Source organism: Bubalus bubalis, chromosome 8, assembly GCF_019923935.1.
Source record: "Bubalus bubalis isolate 160015118507 breed Murrah chromosome 8, NDDB_SH_1, whole genome shotgun sequence".
Lineage (NCBI taxonomy): Eukaryota > Metazoa > Chordata > Mammalia > Artiodactyla > Bovidae > Bubalus > Bubalus bubalis.
Window position 1 is genome coordinate 5,602,104 of NC_059164.1, and position 18,255 is coordinate 5,620,358.

At 36.1% G+C, this 18,255-nt stretch overlaps 1 protein-coding gene across 9 annotated transcripts in view; it reads left to right on the forward strand.

The window, feature by feature from the left end:
* The window catches only part of LOC102400060 (zona pellucida binding protein), a 197,315-nt gene that overhangs the window by 12,455 nt on the left and 166,605 nt on the right, over window positions 1–18,255 (forward strand). For 7 of the 9 annotated variants that reach the window (XM_044946411.2, XM_044946407.2, XM_025290807.3 and 4 more), the window contains exons 3-4: window positions 4,271–4,396; window positions 13,803–13,952. In XM_044946411.2, the coding sequence (XP_044802346.1) occupies window positions 4,271–4,396; window positions 13,803–13,952 (276 nt within the window). The remainder of the gene's footprint in view (window positions 1–4,270; window positions 4,397–13,802; window positions 13,953–18,255) is intronic. The other 2 variants (XM_044946409.2, XM_044946410.2) reach the window with 1 other exon arrangement.

Sequence of the window (18,255 nt, forward strand, 5' to 3'; positions counted from 1 at the left end):
TGAGAAAAGAATTTTGAAGAGTGGTTATATGTATAAATGATTCACTTTGCTTGTACACCTGTAACTAATACAACACTGTTAATTAATTATACTACAATAAAATCTTTTTAAAAAGAGAAGAAAATACTTTATTGCTAAAAATGCTAGCCATCATTTGAAACTCAGAGTTGCTATAAACCATTGAAGATAAAAAATGTAAAATCTGTTAGGTACAGTAAAGCAGAGTCTAATAGAACGAGGTATTCCTTTAGCATTTGTTTAGTGACTTATCTGAACTCGCTTTTAATTCTGTATTCTTTGCCATCTGTGGTCACTGAAGTCTCTGCTTCTTTAGATGGTTCAAGAGAGATTACACTAAACACCTGAACCAGTTAGTCTCCTAGCATTTTCTGAGAATCTTTGTGTGCCTGTTGTGGCATACCTTAAACATTTAGCCAGGCAGTTGACAGCTCTGTTGTATCCTTCACTTTCTGCTTTGCAGAGACTCAGTTTCAGCCAGAGGTGAGAACTTTAAGGCGTCTTATTCTTACTGAGCACGCTCAGTCTTGCTCACGTGCCCTACTCTGTGCATGCTTGTGGCCTTCTTTTTTCCTAGGAATGTGATCGAACTTCTCAAAGCTCCCATAGACATGTCATACCCAGCTTTTCCTTGTAAGGTTTTGGTTAGAATGATGTTTACCTCAGATGTTCCCACTGCTTCAGGCATTTACAAAGTTAAGTAGCCTGTAGTTGTTTTTAAACAGATTCTTTGAGGGGAAAGCCTTTTTTACAGTGGGTGTGCTCTAAATTAGGTCAGGTATGAGCTAAATCAAATCCCTTATGATTATACAGTGGAAGTGAGAAATAGATTTAAGGGACTAGATCTGATAGAGTGCCTGATGAACTATGGATGGAGGTTCCTGACATTGTACAGGAGACAGGGATCAAGACCATCTCCATGGAGAAGAAATGCAAAAAAGCAAAATGGCTGTCTGAGGAGGCCTTACAAATAGCTGTGAAAAGAAGGGAAGCAAAAAGCAAAGGAGAAAAGGAAAGATATAAGCATCTGAATGCAGAGTTCCAAAGAATGGCAAGAGAGATAAGAAAGCCTTCCTCAGTGATCAATACAAAGAAATAGAGGAAAACAACAAAATGGGAAAGACTAGAGATCTCTTCACGGAGAAGGCAATGGCACCCCACTCCAGTACTTTTGCCTGGAAAATCCCATGGACGGAGGAGCCTGGTAGGCTGCAGTCCATGGGGTCGCTAGTGACTTCACTTTCACTTTTCACTTGCATGCATTGGAGAAGGAAATGGCAACCCACTCCAGTGTTCTTGCCTGGAGAATCCCAGAGACGGGGAAACCTGGTGGGCTGCTGTCCATGGGGTTGCACAGAGTTGGACACGACTGAAGTGACTTAGCAGTAGCAGAGATCTCTTCAAGAAAATTAGAGATACAAAGGGAACATTTCATGCAAAGATGGGCTCAATAAAGGACAGAAATGATATGGACCTTAATGAAGCAGAAGATATTAAGAAGAGGTGGCAAGAATACACAGAAGAAGTGTACAAAAAGATCTTCATGACCCAGATAATCATGATGGTGTGATCACTCACCTAGAGCCAGACATCCTGGAATGTGAAGTCAAGTGGGCCTTAGAAAGCATCACTGTGAACAAAGCTAGTGGAGGTGATGGAATTCCAGTTGAGCTATTTCAAATCCTGAAAGATGATGCTGTGAAAGTGCTGCACTGAATATGCCAGCAAATTTGGAAAACTCAGCAGTGGCCGCAGGACTGGAGAAAGTCAGTTTTCATTTCAATCCCAAAGAAAGGCAATGCCAAAGAATGCTCAAATTCAGTTCAGTTCAGTCACTCAGTCGTGTCCTACTCTTTGTGACCCCATGAATTGCAGCACACCAGGCTGCCCTGTCCATCACCAGCTCCTGGAGTTCACTCAGACTCACGTCCATCGAGTCAGTGATGCCATCCAGCCATCTCATCCTCTGTCGTCCCCTTCTCCTCCTGTCCCCAGTCCCTCCTAGCATCATGGTCTTTTCCAATGAGTCAACTCTTCGCATGAGGTGGCCAAAGTACTGGAGTTTCAGCTTTAGCATCATTCCTTCCAAAGAAATCCCAGGGCTAAGCTCCTTCAGAATGGACTGGTTGGATCTCCTTGCAGTCCAAGGGACTCTCAAGAGTCTTCTCCAACACCACAGTTCAAAAGCATGAATTCTTTGGCGCTCAGCCATCTTCACAGTCCAACTCTCACATCCATACATGACCACACAATTCAGTTGGTTTTTTTAAATACATTTTTCCTGGGTTGCTGCAAGTCTTTGATTAATTTCTAGAGTTCTAAAAATGTTGATTCTAAGAGTATGTGCCACATTGTTATTTTTCATATTACATTTATGAAGGGGGTGATTTTGGGGTTCCTTACTCTGCCATTTTCACTGATATTACAACTTTTATTGCAGCTTTTGTTTTAAAGCTATAGTTTTTAAACCTGAGTTATAAAACAGTCATATGTAACTACCTTCCCTTTTTATTACTTTCTTTTATAGGATATGCTTAAATGCATCCTTAAAATGAATTAATATTTCAGTTAAGAAAAACAATTGAGTCTCAGTATGGTGGGCTAAATTACGCTTCTCCGTAAAGTCATATGTTTAAGTCCTAATCCCCAGTTTCCTAGAAAATGAACTTATTTGGAGACAAAATTTTTATGGAAGTAATCAAGTTAAAATGACGTCATCAGGGTAAGCCCAAATCCCACTCAAATAGTGTCCTTACTAAAGGGCCAGTAACTTGTGCTGAAGAGTGACACTTTAATACTAGAAGCATTTATTAAAAGTAGAAAAAAGAAGAAACATTTAAACTGAGGTAAGTAGAAAATAAGAGGAAAAATTGAGACCAGAGAAGAAGTGGAATGGAACTAAAAGCTGCCTTGTCTCATGAAAGAATAACTCATGTATAAAAATATTATGAATAAGATATGGTGAAGTTTAAATATCATAGCTTAATATTCTGAATAATTTTATATAATAATCTTGTAATGAATAACTATCAAAATGTAAGCTTCTAAAACAGACTTGATTAAAGTACTTAGTAAACTAATAATTAAATTTTCCTGATTGGTAATAAAAAGTTTGTTTTGCTGTTTCCTTCCTTGCCAAAAGTAAGTACCAGACTATACAGTTTCCAGGGACAAAAACACTTTACATATTCTTTCAGGGAACATTAATAGGAAAAATCTGCCTAATTCTTTTTATGTGTCTATTATAATCTTAGATGCCTAACTTAATAATGCTAAATAATAACAATAATGCTAAATACTAAATCACAAATTTTGTACAAATTGGAAAAGACAAAGGATAATATAAGAAAATTATGCACATTACACTTATGAATATAGGTGTAAGTGTCCCAGGAAAACATACTACCAAGAATAGAGGGGAACTTTCTTAACCTAAGCAAGGGTAGCTATCTAAAAGCGGCATTCAATACACACGATGCTGTATGGTAAAAGTTTAGAGAGAGTCTCTGTACAAAGTCAAGGAGAATTTTAATTCTCATAAACAATTTTTATCTTACTGGATCACAGAAATCTTAGTATATGGTTGATCAGTGAAGTATTGCTATGAAATTGCTGAGGACTTGCTAGAAGCTTTTCTAAAATCTTCCTTATCAGTAAATTCAAAATAACTGAATCTTCACTGTGTTCCTTTTGTATCTTCTAGACAATACTATTTTTGCTTGTTTAATGAACAGTATTGTTTAAATTTTAAAGCAAATTGAGAAAATACTTGGTAATTAAAATCAATCAAAGCACATATTTGTCAATTTTTTAATCACATTACTATTCTAAAATTCAGTATGTTGTGTTAGATCACTGTGGATAATGTATCATTCCTATGATCTAAACAAATTTATCATGTCAGTTTCTTTCAGATTTGGTATCTTGGCAAAATAAGTCGTGATATAGAATTATCTTAATACTTTGTAATTAAAATAGTTTTCTGAGAGTGCAATAAGTATACATGAACTCTGAATAAAAAGGCCAATAATTTATACTAAGATTAAGATATACCCATACACACAAATAAAATAAGTGTGTATTTTTTAAAGCTAGTTACTGGAATGCAGTTAAATTTAATTCTTACCAAGCAATAGCAATAATCCAAAGAAAACTTCTGAACACAAGTTGCCCAGACTACAAAAATGTAAGCCATTATAGAACATGAATGAACATAAGATATTATTGGGACATTTTAATATTGTATTTTCAGTGAAAGTATATGTTATGCTCCATCAAAAGAGTCCACATGTGTTATGTGTAACCCAGAGGCTGCGGAATTCTGAACTGATAGACCCATCATTCCAGTGGCATGGGCCTAAAGGAAAAATCATTTCAGGTAGGACTCTGTTTCAGTTGTCATAATTAAAAATGATATGTATGAAATGAACTCAGAACAAAAACAATATTTTTATCTCATATACATTTATCTAGTAGAGCACTTCTTTTTCTTGTGATTTGTTCTTGGAGTTAGAATCTACAAATGTAGATAGTGTGACCATTTTTCATAGATCTTAATTTGAGATAGAGACATAATGAATGATTAAACTGGGAATTCTCTAAGCATTCATATTTCAAAAAATGTTCCTTTTATTATAAACTTCATAAAATCATTTTGGTTACCTGTTATACTTTTGTTAACAAAGTATGTATGAAGAAACAAATATGATTCTTGCTTTTGTTAAAAATACAAATGAGTACTTTGAGCTCTAGATTTAAAACTCTGGTCTTGTTTGCTTTATATAACCCCAAATAGGGATAACTTGAGACTTTATTAATAGTTATGATTTTATATTTCTTATCTTATATTTCATTCTGACCAAAATCCTGACCAGACAATATGGATTATGTTTGAATTTAACTTAAATTAACTTGATTCTAAAATAGCTCAAGGTTTAAAGAGCTACTCCACTTTCTAGGTTAGGTGATGTGTCTTCAAAGTGAATTATTCAGCTCTTAGCTAGTGACTACTTGGTGGATGCCATTGTGCTAATGAGTTTTGTGGGAGATGCGAAGAGCAGACTTAATCTCTGCCTGACTGTAGTACTAGAATATAGAAAGGAATCTGCGTAGGTAACAGAAATTCTGAGAAGTTGAGCAGTTGATACAAATCAATGAAATGCGCCAAGTGTAAAGGCATCCAATACTGAAAATATAATCAGATTTTATTTTTATTGCTCTCTTAAAGCACATAATATAATGAAAAGATATACATTATGTATATTTTACATTTGATATTAAAACTCTGAGAGTTCAAAAAAGAGGCATTTAACTTACTGATTTGTAGTTTGTTACCCCTTTGACTTGGAAATTGAGATGTGAAAGTCGTTGTTCTCTAAGAAGCCAGGAGAGGTCTTGCAGTTTGTATTGCAGTGTATAGAATGTACGTGAATTTGTAATCCTTTAACTGGAAATGATATTTTATTTTACTCACTTTCATAATGGAAAATAGATGTAAAAAATGTAGCTGTTTCCAGGTAAGGATAAAATCATATTAATGCAATGGTTTTATATTTATAAAAACTATTCCCAGAAAATTCTAGAATTCTGACAGCATGATTACAGTTTGTTTTTCAGTGCAGTGTCATATCATAGTTTGCTGTCAGCTGGCTTTAAAGCTCAGCCCTATCACTCTTATTGTTGAAAGACCTAGGAAATGTCTGCTTTTCTTAAAGCCTGAAAAATAGAGCTTTTTGGACTGTAGGTTAAACTACACTGTACTTGGTATATTTTTATGGATATTCCAAAGATAGTTCTCCTCCAGTTGACCCAAAGAAACTTGTAATTATGTACTTGAGCATTCCTTTGGAGAGAAATACCCAGACTATTTAGATGGTTTGGAAGTGTAGGGACCAAGTCTTAGATTTGGTCAGTTCTCGTTCTCTTTCCCTCCCCTGCCCACTCCCACGCCTCCCCTGGTCTCTGTCTCTCTTCCAAAATTTTTGGTTTAGAAAAGTAGTACATTTATTACAAGGAGACCTGTATCTCTTACTTCAGTCCTAATACTATTCTGATGAATTAACTCTTTTTTGGTGTGTGGACTTACCCACTTTTCTAAATATTCAACAAACCTATGAAAGCACATGCACACATGTATGTTGAGCTCTACCGTGTAATTGCATCTTTATTATGTTTTTTAAAAATGAGATTGTAGATTATTTCTTACTCTGATATTTTTGTTATGAAGTATCTGATATATACAAATCTGGGTAAGATATATATATATATGTGTGTGTGTGTGTGTATATAAATTATGAAGCATAATAAAACCAACATCTTAGAATAGAAGCCAAGGTATACCATTCTCAAGACTGTTGAACCTTCTGATGTTTAAAAATCCCATTCTTCTGTCCCCAACCCCTGTCAGCTAAATTCTATCCTAAACTTTTACAATATTATTCCTTAACTCTTTTTAATGCATTTACTACATGTATGAATACACACACAAATACATACATATATCTATTGCATGTGTATTCATACATGTAGTGAATGTGTGCATACACACATATATGGATATATTCTGTAAATGTGTTTTTATTTTACTGTTTTTATTTTCACTTTTATAAAAATAATGAGCAGGTGTACTTTCATCATGTAGCAGATACTGTTCTGAGCAATTTACATACACTAGTCATTTAAATTTCATAGCTCTTTGCAGTAACTGGAGCCATTTTCACCCTTTTATATGTGGAAAATGAAGGCACTGAGAAAGCAAGGTACTTTCCTGGAAGGCATGTGCCTTTGAAGTCTGGCTTTAGAGTACACAGATGGCAATCTAAGGAAGGTAGGACTAGGATTTTCCCCTCTCACCATTTTGTGACTTTCTGTAGTTTTTATCTTTCAAGGAATTTTGTCCATCTTAGATTTTTCAACTTGTTGAGTTAATGTGTATAGTCTGTGACATTTTCTTGTTATCTTTTTATATATTCAGGATCTCTATGATATGCCCTTATTCACTCCAGACATTGATTGTGTCTCTTCTTCATTTTGGTCTTTCTGGCTGCAGGCTTAACAGTTTTATCAATCACTTTAAGGGACCAGCTTTTGACTTAATTTTTCTTTGGTACTTTTCTGTTTTCAGTTTCATTGATTTCTGATTATATCTTAAATTGGCTTATCTTTTTCTTTTGATGGTTGTAGAATTCTGGACTGGCAGGTTTTTTCCAGCATTCCAAAGATGGCATTCTGTATTATTTTTGCTTTCACAGTTTCTTATGAGAAGGCTGCTATAGACTTGTTTTGTCTCTCTGTAGGCACTATGCCATTTTTTTCTGATTAATTTCAAGGTTTTCTCTTTTCCTTTCACTTCAGTGATTTAAACACTAAATGCATTTTGTTGTTGTTGTTGTTATTTGTATTATTCTTCTTTGTTTTCTGCAAGCTTCTTGAATCTGTTTTTTTGTTTGTCATTAATTTTTAAATTCTCAGTCACTTTATTTTCCAGTGTTTCTTCTGCTCATTCCTGTTCCTCTGCTGTTTCTGATGTTTCTATCACCCTTATGAACACTGTTTGAAATTGTTCTGTAACTCTTGGATTCATTCTTCTTGGACGTATTTTTCTCTTTGTGATTCTGGCTTGGTAAATTTCTTTTGACCTAACTTCAAGTCATTGATTCTTTTCTTAGCCATGTCAAGCCTCTTTATGAGCCCATTGGAGGAAAACTTCATCTGTATTACTTTTTTTTTTTAATAATTTTTGTTTGTTTTGGTTTTAGTTCCAATATTTCCATTCAATTATTTCATAGAGTTTCAATCTCTACTGAAATCTCCTATCTGATCTTGCATGCTTTCTATAAAATTTTCCATTAAATTATTTAATGTATCTTTCATAGTTATCTTAAGTAAACTGTCTGATACTTCTGACATCTGTGTCATAGCTTGGTGTTTTGGAAATGTGTCATTTTTTACCTATCTGTATGCTTCTTAATTTTTGTTAAAGTTTGACATTTTGAATAAGATAGTAAACATTGAGTTAAGTATTGTTATATTTGAGATGAACACTTTTAAAAATAGTATTAAACCTTACTATTAGGAGTTTTTATTAGTCAAGAATTGTCTGACTTTGATATTGGTTATTGCCATGGTTACTAAAAATTTTTTTATCTCCAGTATCTCATCTTTGGCTTTGATTTCTCTTTTTCTGATTTCCTCAGAGAGAATCTCTTTCTTACTACTCTCTTAGCTTGATTTAACTGTGTTGCTAGGCTCTTATTAGTGATGGGCAGTTGGGAGAGAGGAGATCTCTAGTGTTCGGATTAAGCCTTAGACAGGTGTGATATCCCTGATCTTGTAGGTATGGCCTTCAGAATTGCTTCATCCTATCCTCCATCCAGCTTTAGTGTTTGCCTGGTACTTCTTGCTGACTCTGCCTCAAGGATGATTTTTTTTCCTTCCTGTTTCCTTCCCTTGTGGCAAAATGTTTCCCCAGTGCTCTTGATAATGATTTTTGTTTCTTCTCCCATTGTAGGTTAAAACATTGCTCCTTACCTAGAGGCAGGGGAAATGAATGTGGGTAGAGTTTTGACAGGGCTTCTGGACCCCCTCCAGCCAGCACCCGGTGAGACTCTTGCTCAGGGTTTCTTTAATATTCCTTTTGAACACCCAGAGATTTTCATGAAGGACAAAGCCTGTAGGAGGGTGCAACTTCCTCTACCCATCCCCCATCTCTGATCCTCAGAGGTTTCACATGCACACACTGTTTCAGTCAGTTCAGTTCAGTCACTCAGTCGTGTCTGACTCTTTGTGACACCATGAATTGCAGCACGCCAGGCCTCCCTGTCCATCACCAACTCCTGGAGTTCACCCAAACACATGTCCATCGAGTCGGTGATGCCATCCAGCCATCTCATCCTCTGTCGTCCCCTTCTCCTCCTGCCCCCAATCCCTCCCAGCATCATGGTCTTTTCCAATGAGTCAACTCTTTGCATGAGATGGCCAAAGTACTGGAGTTTCAGCTTTAGCATCAGTCCTTCCAATGAACACCCAGGGCTGATCTCCTTTAGGATGGACTAGTTTAGAATGGACTCAGTGCAGTCCAAGGGACTCTCAAGAGTCTTCTCCAACACCACAGTTCAAAAGCATCAATTCTTCAGCACTCAGCTTTCTTCACAGTCCAACTCTCACATCCATACATGACCACTGGAAAAACCATAGCCTTGACTAGATGGGCCTTTGTTGGCAAAGTAATGTCTATGTTTTTTAATATGTTATCTAGGTTGGTTATAACTTTCCTTCCAAGGAGTAAGCGTCTTTTAATTCATGGCTGCAATCACCATCTTCAGTGATTTTGGAACCCAAAAAAATAAACTCTGACACTGTTTCCACTGTTTCCCCATCTATTTCTCATGAAGTGATGGGACCAGATGCCATGATCTTCGTTTTCTGAATGTTGAGCTTTAAGCCAACTTTTTCACTCTCCTCTTTCACTTTCATCAAGAGGCTTTTGAGTTCCTCTTCACTTTCTGCCATAAGGGTGGTGTCATCTGCATATCTGACGTTATTGATATTTCTCCCAGCAATCTTGATTCCAGTTTGTGCTTCTTCCAGCCCAGCATTTCTCATGATGTACTCTGCATAGAAGTTAAATAAGCAGGGTGACAATATACAGCCTTGAAGTACTCCCTTTCCTATTTGGAACCAGTCTATTGTTCCATGTCCAGTTCTAACTGTTGCTTCCTGACCTGCATATAGGTTTCTCAAAAGGCAGGTCAGGTGGTCTGGTATTCCCATCTCTTGAAGAATTTTCCACAGTTTATTGTGATCCACACAGTCAAAGGCTTTGGCATAGTCAATAAAGCAGAAATAGATGTTTTTCTGGAATTCTCTTGCTTTTTTGATGATCCAGTAGATGTTGGCAATTTGATCTCTGGTTCCTCTGCCTTTTCTAAAACCAGCTTGAACATCTGGAAGTTTACGTATCATGTATTGCTGAAACCTGGCTTGGAGAATTTTGAGCATTACTATATACTAGCATGTGAGATGAGTGCAATTGTGTGGTAGTTTGAGCATTCTTTGGCATTGCCTTTCTTTGGGATTGGAATGAAAATGGACCTTTTCAAGTCCTGTGGCCACTGCTGAGTTTTCCAAATTTGCTGGCATATTGAGTGCAGCACTTTTGCAGCATCGTCTTTCAGGATTTGAAATAGCTCAACTGGAATTCCATCACCTCCACTAGCTTTGTTCATAGTGATGCTTTCTAAGGCCCACTTGCCTTCACATTCCAGGATGTCTGGCTCTAGGTGAGTGATCACACCATCGTGATTATCTGGGTTATGAAGATCTTTTTTGTACAGTTCTTCTGTGTATTCTTGCCACCTCTTAATATCTTCTGTTAGGTCCATACCATTTCTGTCCTTTCTCAAGCCCATCTTTGCATGAAATGTTCCCTTGGTATCTCTAATTTTCTTGAAGAGATCTCTAGTCTTTCCCATTCTGTTGTTTTCCTCTATTTCTTTGCATTGATCGCTGAGGAAGGCTTTCTTATCTCTCCTTGCTATTCTTTGGAACTCTGCATTCAGATGTTTATGTCTTTCCTTTTCTCCTTTGCTTTTCATTTCTCTTCTTTTCACAACTATTTGTAAGGCCTCCTCAGACAGCCATTTTGCTTTTTTGCATTTCTTTTCCATGGGGATGGTCTTGATCCCCTCTCCTGTACAATGTCACGAACCTCTGTCCATAATTCATCAGACACTCTGTCCTATCTAGTCCCTTAAATCTATTTCTCACTTCCACTGAATAATCATAAGGGATTTGATTTAGGTCATACCTGAATGGTCTAGTGGTTTTCCCTACTTTCTTCAATTTAAGTCTGAATTTGGCAATAAGCAGTTCATGATCTGAGCCACAGTCAGCTCCTGGTCTTGTTTTTGCTCCCTTTATAGAGCTTCTCTGTCTTTGGCTGCAAAGAATAGAATCAGTCTGATTTCAGTGTTGACCATCTGATGATGTCCATGTGTAGAGTCTTCTCTTGTGTTGTTGGAAAAGGGTGTTTGCTGTGACCAGTGCATTCTCTTGTCAAAACTCTATTAGCCTTTGCCCTGCTTAATTCTGTATTCCAAATTCCAAATTTGCCTGTTACCCCAGGTGTTTCTTGACTTCCTACTTTTGCATTCCAGTCTCCTATAATGAAAAGGACATCTTTTTTGGGTGTTAGTTCTAAAAGGTCTTGGAGGTCTTCATAGAACCATTCAACTTCAGCTTCTTCAGCATTACTGGTTGGGGCATAGGCTTGGATTACTGTGATACTGAATGGTTTGCCTTGGAAATGAACAGAGATAATTCTGTCGTTTTTGAGATTGCATCCAAGTACTGCATTTCAGACTCTTTTGTTGACCGTGATGGCTACTCCATTTCTTCTAAGGGATTCCCGCTTGCAATAGTAGATATAATGGTCATCTGAGTTAAATTCACCCATTCCAGTCCATTTTAGTTCACTGATTCCTAGTTAGCACTTGGGTTTAGCAATTCACTGAAGCCTTTCAGCCAATTTTGAAGCAAATGCTTGGGTTCAGGCTCTCCTTGTAGGCACTGTACATTCCTAGATTTCAGGTGATTGGTGGCCCTACCTTCCTGAGGGGTTTGATAGGTTCAAGAGAGTTCATTGACTGACACTTTGTCTGTCTTTTCCCTTATTGTTGTATGATGTTGATGCTCTTATATTTACTCTCTGTATCTGAGCAGAAAGCAAAAGGATAAACCTATTTTTTGAAAGAGTAAGCTAAAATGAAATTGTGCTTAAATTCTGCCATGTAATTTTAGAGAGCTCTGAGGCATGGGTTTCTAGAAATTGAATCCAACTCTAAAGTTTTAGATGACCAAGCTAAATTCTAGAGAGAAAAGTACAGAGTTTAGTTCAATTATTTATTGACTGTTGTTATATGAGTTCTTATAGAGATACGTTATTGCATCCCATTTAAACTTAGTTATTTAACAGTCAGTTTGGTAAGTGGTATTTGTTAAGTGGATTCTTCTCCTGCCTGTGAAATCCCTGGGCATTTCTTCAAAGTGTTTGACTTTTAAATGTTTTAAAATAAGAATGTAGCTGGAGAGTATTTTCTTACAAATTGTAATGATACTAGATTTTCTGGTTGTCATTATATTTAATGTTGTAGTAGGCATTCATATATATTAATACATTTTTAAATTGATACTTCTGTTTGGGGAAATTTCAGTTTCAAATTAATGCCAGGGAATACATAGCCTCATTGCTGACATATTATTCTAAAATTTCTTTACAACTTGTGGGAACCTTTTATCATATGATATGATATATGAGTCTTTGCTGAAATACAGTATATCAGGCACTTGAAAAAGTTTTATCTGTTCCAAAAAAGAGACAATATGTTATGATAAATATATACTCTTTCATTAAAAGATATTCATGAGGAAATAGGCAATACAATAGAAATGCATTCTAAATTTATGTCACATTTTTCAGCTTCATCCAGGATATAGAAATGGGAGTTCTCAAGGCATAATGCTCTAAGTAAAGCACTTGAGGACAGGTGTATCCATCTATTCATTTCTCCTTCAGTATCTGAAACAGGGCTTTTCATGTCTAGAAACTGAACAGATTTTTAGTGAAAAATTAATGATGAAAATTGCTTAATAATAACACTAATTTTTTTGTCTTATTTTGAAGTAATTGCTTCAAAATAAATTTCAATTTGACAATTATAGGCAATAAATTATTTTCTTAAAATAGAAAATGATGAACAATTATTTACTGAGATAATATTTTCAATTGTTATGAATGGTTTATTAAATTATTAAGTAAGTGAGTTTTAATGTCTAATAATTTTTCTATTGCAGAACCATGGTTATGAACTTTCAGAATAACAACCTTTAATTGCTTAAGGACTTACAGCTTTTTCAAGTAATTTAGCGTTCTTTGATTTGTTATACAAAAACAATTCTATGAGATATATTATCATATTTTATGATTCTTTGTTGTACAAATGAATCACAAAAGATTGTGATTATCCCTTAGTTACAGTTTGTGAGAAAGGTACACCTCAAATCCAAGTCCTAATCCTTTTAAATCAGGCTTCTTTTCCATCATATAACACTGCTTTCTCCAATTTGCTACTTTAAGTAATGTTGAAGTTGCAAGAGATCTTACATCCAGTTCTGACTTTTAGCACAGCAGTTCTGATTGTGACTCTGGGCATGAAGTTATCCAACCTATATTTTCTTTCTTGTGCAACCCTTAGAGTTGTAATCCAGCTTTTGCCTAATACCTGTGTAATGACAACCAATCCCTAGTTGTCAGTGATTATATTAAGTCTTTGTTCTAGATACAGTGTTTCATCCTTTTAATATATAGTTTATATGCTAACTGAGAACATAACTCATCTATAAAATATTTATATGCATATATATAGATATAGTTACTTGACAGTATATATAAATATATAGTATTTGATATGTTTATGAATGTTGATCATGCCATCTCAATGCAGCAGGCAGATTAGGAGCACATCATGTATGTGTGATTTTTAGCCTCTTACCACTTAGGCAGCTACATACTTCATGAATTCTGATTAGTGAAATTCTGATACTCAGAAGTACATCTTGGCACCTACTGTCAAGAAACACCAGACACAATGACTGTGTTCCCTCGACTTCTTTAATGTATAGCAGGTAAATTTGGATGGCTTTTCTCCGTTTAGAAAATAGCTTGTTACTTTATCTCCGTCTCATGTTATTTAAGCCACTGATCACTGTATCTTCTTATCTATTAGAAAACAGCACTGCACAAATCACCTCCACAGGAAGCCTTGTATTCCAGAACTTTGAGGAAAGCATGAGTGGTGTTTACACATGTTTTCTGGAGTATAAACCTACTGTGGAAGAAGTCATCAAAAATCTCCAACTGAAATATGTTGTATATGGTAAGAAAAGGTTTTAGTTCTAGTTTAATATTTCTTAACGTTTTCAAATATTTACATATTTTAACAAGTTTGTTTTAAAGGGATTTTGTTATTTTTAGTCTTAAAGAAAAATTTATGCCTGCTTGTATTTTGCAAAGTGCTTTGTAAGCAGTTAGTGGTAAGGGAAGTTCTTTTTTCTTCAGGAGAATGTTGACTTTTACAGATCAATTTAAGACAGTGAATAAAAACAGGATGGTAGAGAAGTCATGTTTTCAGAGTATGAGGGTGATACTGTATTCTGTTCTGCCTTTAAATTCTGAGTATCATTTTTGATGGTTCACTGCCATCCTCCTGAACAAGAACATGAGTTGCCACTGTGTGTAAAACCCTTTTGTGATAACAGTTGGATCTGTTGATGTCTGAGACTGACAGCTGAATTAGTAGTGGAGTGGCCAGGGGAACAGCCTGAATGGAGGTTCCCTGTCATTGGTGGGACCTACATATGGAGACAGAGTCATGGTTGTCAAGGATGCCCTTGTCTCACCTTCAGAGTTTCTAAACCTGTTACCCTACAGTAGCAGGTTTTATAGGTACAATTAAGTGAAGATCTTGAGATGAGAGAGCATCCTTAATTACTTGGACTGGCCCTGGGCATCCACAAGAGTCCTTAAAGAGGAATGCAAGAAGGCCAAAGGCAGAAAAAAAAAATATGATGAAATGAGAGGCTGGAGAGAGGGGCCGTAAGCTAAGGAGGCAGCAGATCTCTAGATCCTGGAGGTGGCAGAGAAGTGGGAACCCCCTGGAGCTTCCAAAGTGAATGTACCTTGATTTCAGCCTTGTAAGACTCACCTTGAACTTCTGATCTCTGAAACTGTAAGATAATATATTTGTGTTATTTTAAGTGACTATGTATGTAGCTTAAGAAGTTAATATACCATTGGAAGCAGTAGGAAACTAATGTACCATTATTTTCACAGCTGGGATACAGAAAATGGCTGAATTATTAATAGTTTCTTGATCATTTTTTGGTCAATAAAAAACACTATCCCATATATTCAAAGAAAGACATAATTTTCATGAGAAATTATATTAACTTTGTTAGGCAAATAATTTGTTTAAACTTTATAATCAGCCACACTTCATTTTTGTTGTAGTTTTTTTCTATAATATATGATATAGGCTTGATATAGCTCCAGTTAAGCTATTTCAAATCCTAAAAGATGATGCTGTTAAAGTGCTGCACTCAATATGCCAGCAAGTTTGGAAAACTCAGCAGTGGCCACAGGTCTGGAAAAGGTCAATGCCAAAGAATGTTCAAATTGTTGCATAATTCCACTCATATCACACGCTTGCAAAGCAATACTCAAAATTCTCCAAGCCAGGCTTCAACAGTATGTGAACTTCCAGATGTTCAAGCTGGATTTAAAAAAGGCAGAGGAACCAGAGATCAATTGCTAACATCCATTGGTTCATAGAAAAAGCAAGAGAGGTCCAGAAAAGCATCTATTTCTGCTTTATTGATTATGCCAAAGCCTTTGACTGTAGATCACAACAAACTGGAAAATTCTTCAAGAGATGGGAATACCAGACCATCTGACCTGCCTCCTGAGAAATCTGTATTCAGATCATGAAGCAACAGTTGGAATTGGACATGGAACAACAGACTGGTTCCAAATCGGGAAAGGATTATATGAAGGCTGTATATTGTCACCCTGCTTATTTAACTTAAATGCAGAGCACATCATGAGAAATGCTGCACTGGATGAAGCACAAACTGAAATCAAGATTGCTGGGGAAATATCAATAACCTCAGATATGCAGATGACACCACCCTTATGGCAGAAAGTGAAGAAGAACTGAAGAGCCTCTTGATGAAAGTGAAAGAGGAGAGTGAAAAAGTTGGCTTGAAACTCAATATTCAGAAAACTAAGATCATGGCATCCGGTCCCATCACTTCATGGCAAATAGATGGGGAAACAGTGGAAACAGTGACCAATTTTATTTTTTTTGATTCCAAAATCACTGCAGATGGTGACTGCAGCCATGAAATTAAAAGACGCTTACTCCTTGGAAGAAAAGTTATGACCAACCTATAGCAGAGACATTACTTTGCCCACAAAGGTCCATCTAGTCAAAGCTATGGTTTTTCCAGTAGTCATGTATGGATGTGAGAGTTAGACCACAAAGAAAGCTAAGTGCCAAAGAACTGATGCTTTTGAACTGTGGTGTTGGAGAAGACTCTTTAGAGTCCTTTGGATTGCAGGGAGATCAAACCAGTCAATTCTGAAGGAAATCTGTCCTGAATATTCTTTGGAAGGACTGATGCTGAAGCTGAAGCTCCAATACTTTGGCCACCTGATGCAAAGAACTAACTCACTGGAAAAGACCCTGATGCTGGGAAAGATTGAAGGCATGAGAAGGGGATGACAGAGGATGAGATGGTTGGATGGCATCACTGACTCAATGGACATGAGTTTGAACAAGCTTTGGGAGTTGTTGATTGACAGGGATGCCTGGCATGCTGCTGTCCATGGGGTCGGAAAGAATTGGACATGACTGAGCGACTGAACTGAACTGATGATATAGATATGTTATTTTATGTAGTTTATATAGTTTATAGCAGCTATACTTTGGAATCTCTCATAAGGGTATATTCACATAAGCTAAGAAATGTAACAGTGCTTAAAATGAATGCTGATTTATAGTAAGGAAAATGATAGCCAGTATTTGCTGAGCATTTATTATGTGCCAGGTAATGCTGTCTTTTTATGTATAACTATAGTAAGAGCAAAACACATATAATACTTATTTTTTTTTTTTTTTTTTTTTTTTTTTTTTAATTAATTTTATTTTATTTTTAAACTTTACATAACTGTATTAGATTTGCCAAATATACTTATTTTTGCAAGGCATTCTTTTTAGATTTTTAAATTTATATTTGGCTATGCTGGATCTTTGTTGCTGTGCACAGGCTTTCGCTAGTTGTGGTGAGTGGGGGCTAGTTTCCAGTTGCAGTGGGTGGGCTTCTCATTGCAGTGGCTTCTCGTGTTGCAGAACATGGGTTCTAGGGCTTGATCTCAGTAGTTGTGGCACATGGGCTTAGTTGCCCTGCAGCATGTGGAGTCTTACCAGACTAGGGATCAAATGTCTGTTCCTGCATTGGCAGTTGGATTTTTAACCACGGGACCACCAGGGAAGTCCTTCAGATTTTTTTTCCCTAACTTCTCTTTTGATTTCTTCTTTGACACATTGGCTACTTAGAATTATGTTCTTTAATTTCTACACATTTGTGAATTTTTCATATTTTTTTCTATTAACTCTAATTTTATTATATTATGGGGTCACCCAGAGTCGGACATGACTAAAGTGACTTAGCAGTAGCAGTCAAAGAAAATACTTTGTATTATTTCAGTCCTTTAAAATTTATTTTGATTTGTCCCTTAAAATAGTTTCTATCCTGAGAATGTGCCATGAGCACTTGGGAAGAATGTATGTTCTGCAGCTGCTAGATGGAGAGTTCTGTAGATACCATTTATGTATATTAGGTTTTGGCGTTATTTAAGTGTTGTATGTCCTTGTTGATTTCTGCATAGTCGTTTATTATTGTAAGTGAGGTATTGAATTCTCTGAGCAATATTTTTAATTGTTTATTTCTTTGATTATTTCTTTTTTTCTTCTTTTGCTTCATTTTAGTGCTTTGTTCTTAGATGTGTGTGTTTATATTTTTCTCTCTTCCTGATAGGTTGTCTTTTTTAATCATAAAAAAAATGTTGCCCTTTATCTATGGTAGCATTTTTTGTTCGTTCTAAAGTTTACTCTGCTTGACAGTTGAATAGCCATTCCTACTTTCTTGTGATTGCTGTATATATGGTGTATTATTTTCCACCATCACTTTCAGTCTATTTGTATCTTTGCATCTAATGTGTGTCTCATGTAGACACTAAGTTCATTGCTTTTTAAATCCAGATTCACAGTCTCTGCCTTTTGATTATATAATAATTCATTCACATTTAATGTTATTTATACAATTGGATATACTTTATCATTTTACTTTATATTTCCCTGTCTTGTGTGTTGCTCTATTTCTCATTCAGTTCAGTTCAGTCGCTCAGTCATGTCTGACTCTTTGCGATCCCATGAATTGCAGCATGCCAGGCCTCCCTGTCCATCACCAATTCCCGGTGTTCACCCAAACTCATGTGCATCAAGTCGGTGATGCCATCCAGCCATCTCATCCTCTATTGTCCCCTTCTCCTCCTGCCCCCAATCCCTCCCAGCATCAGAGTCTTTTCCAATGAGTCAGCTCTTTGCATGAGGTGGCCAA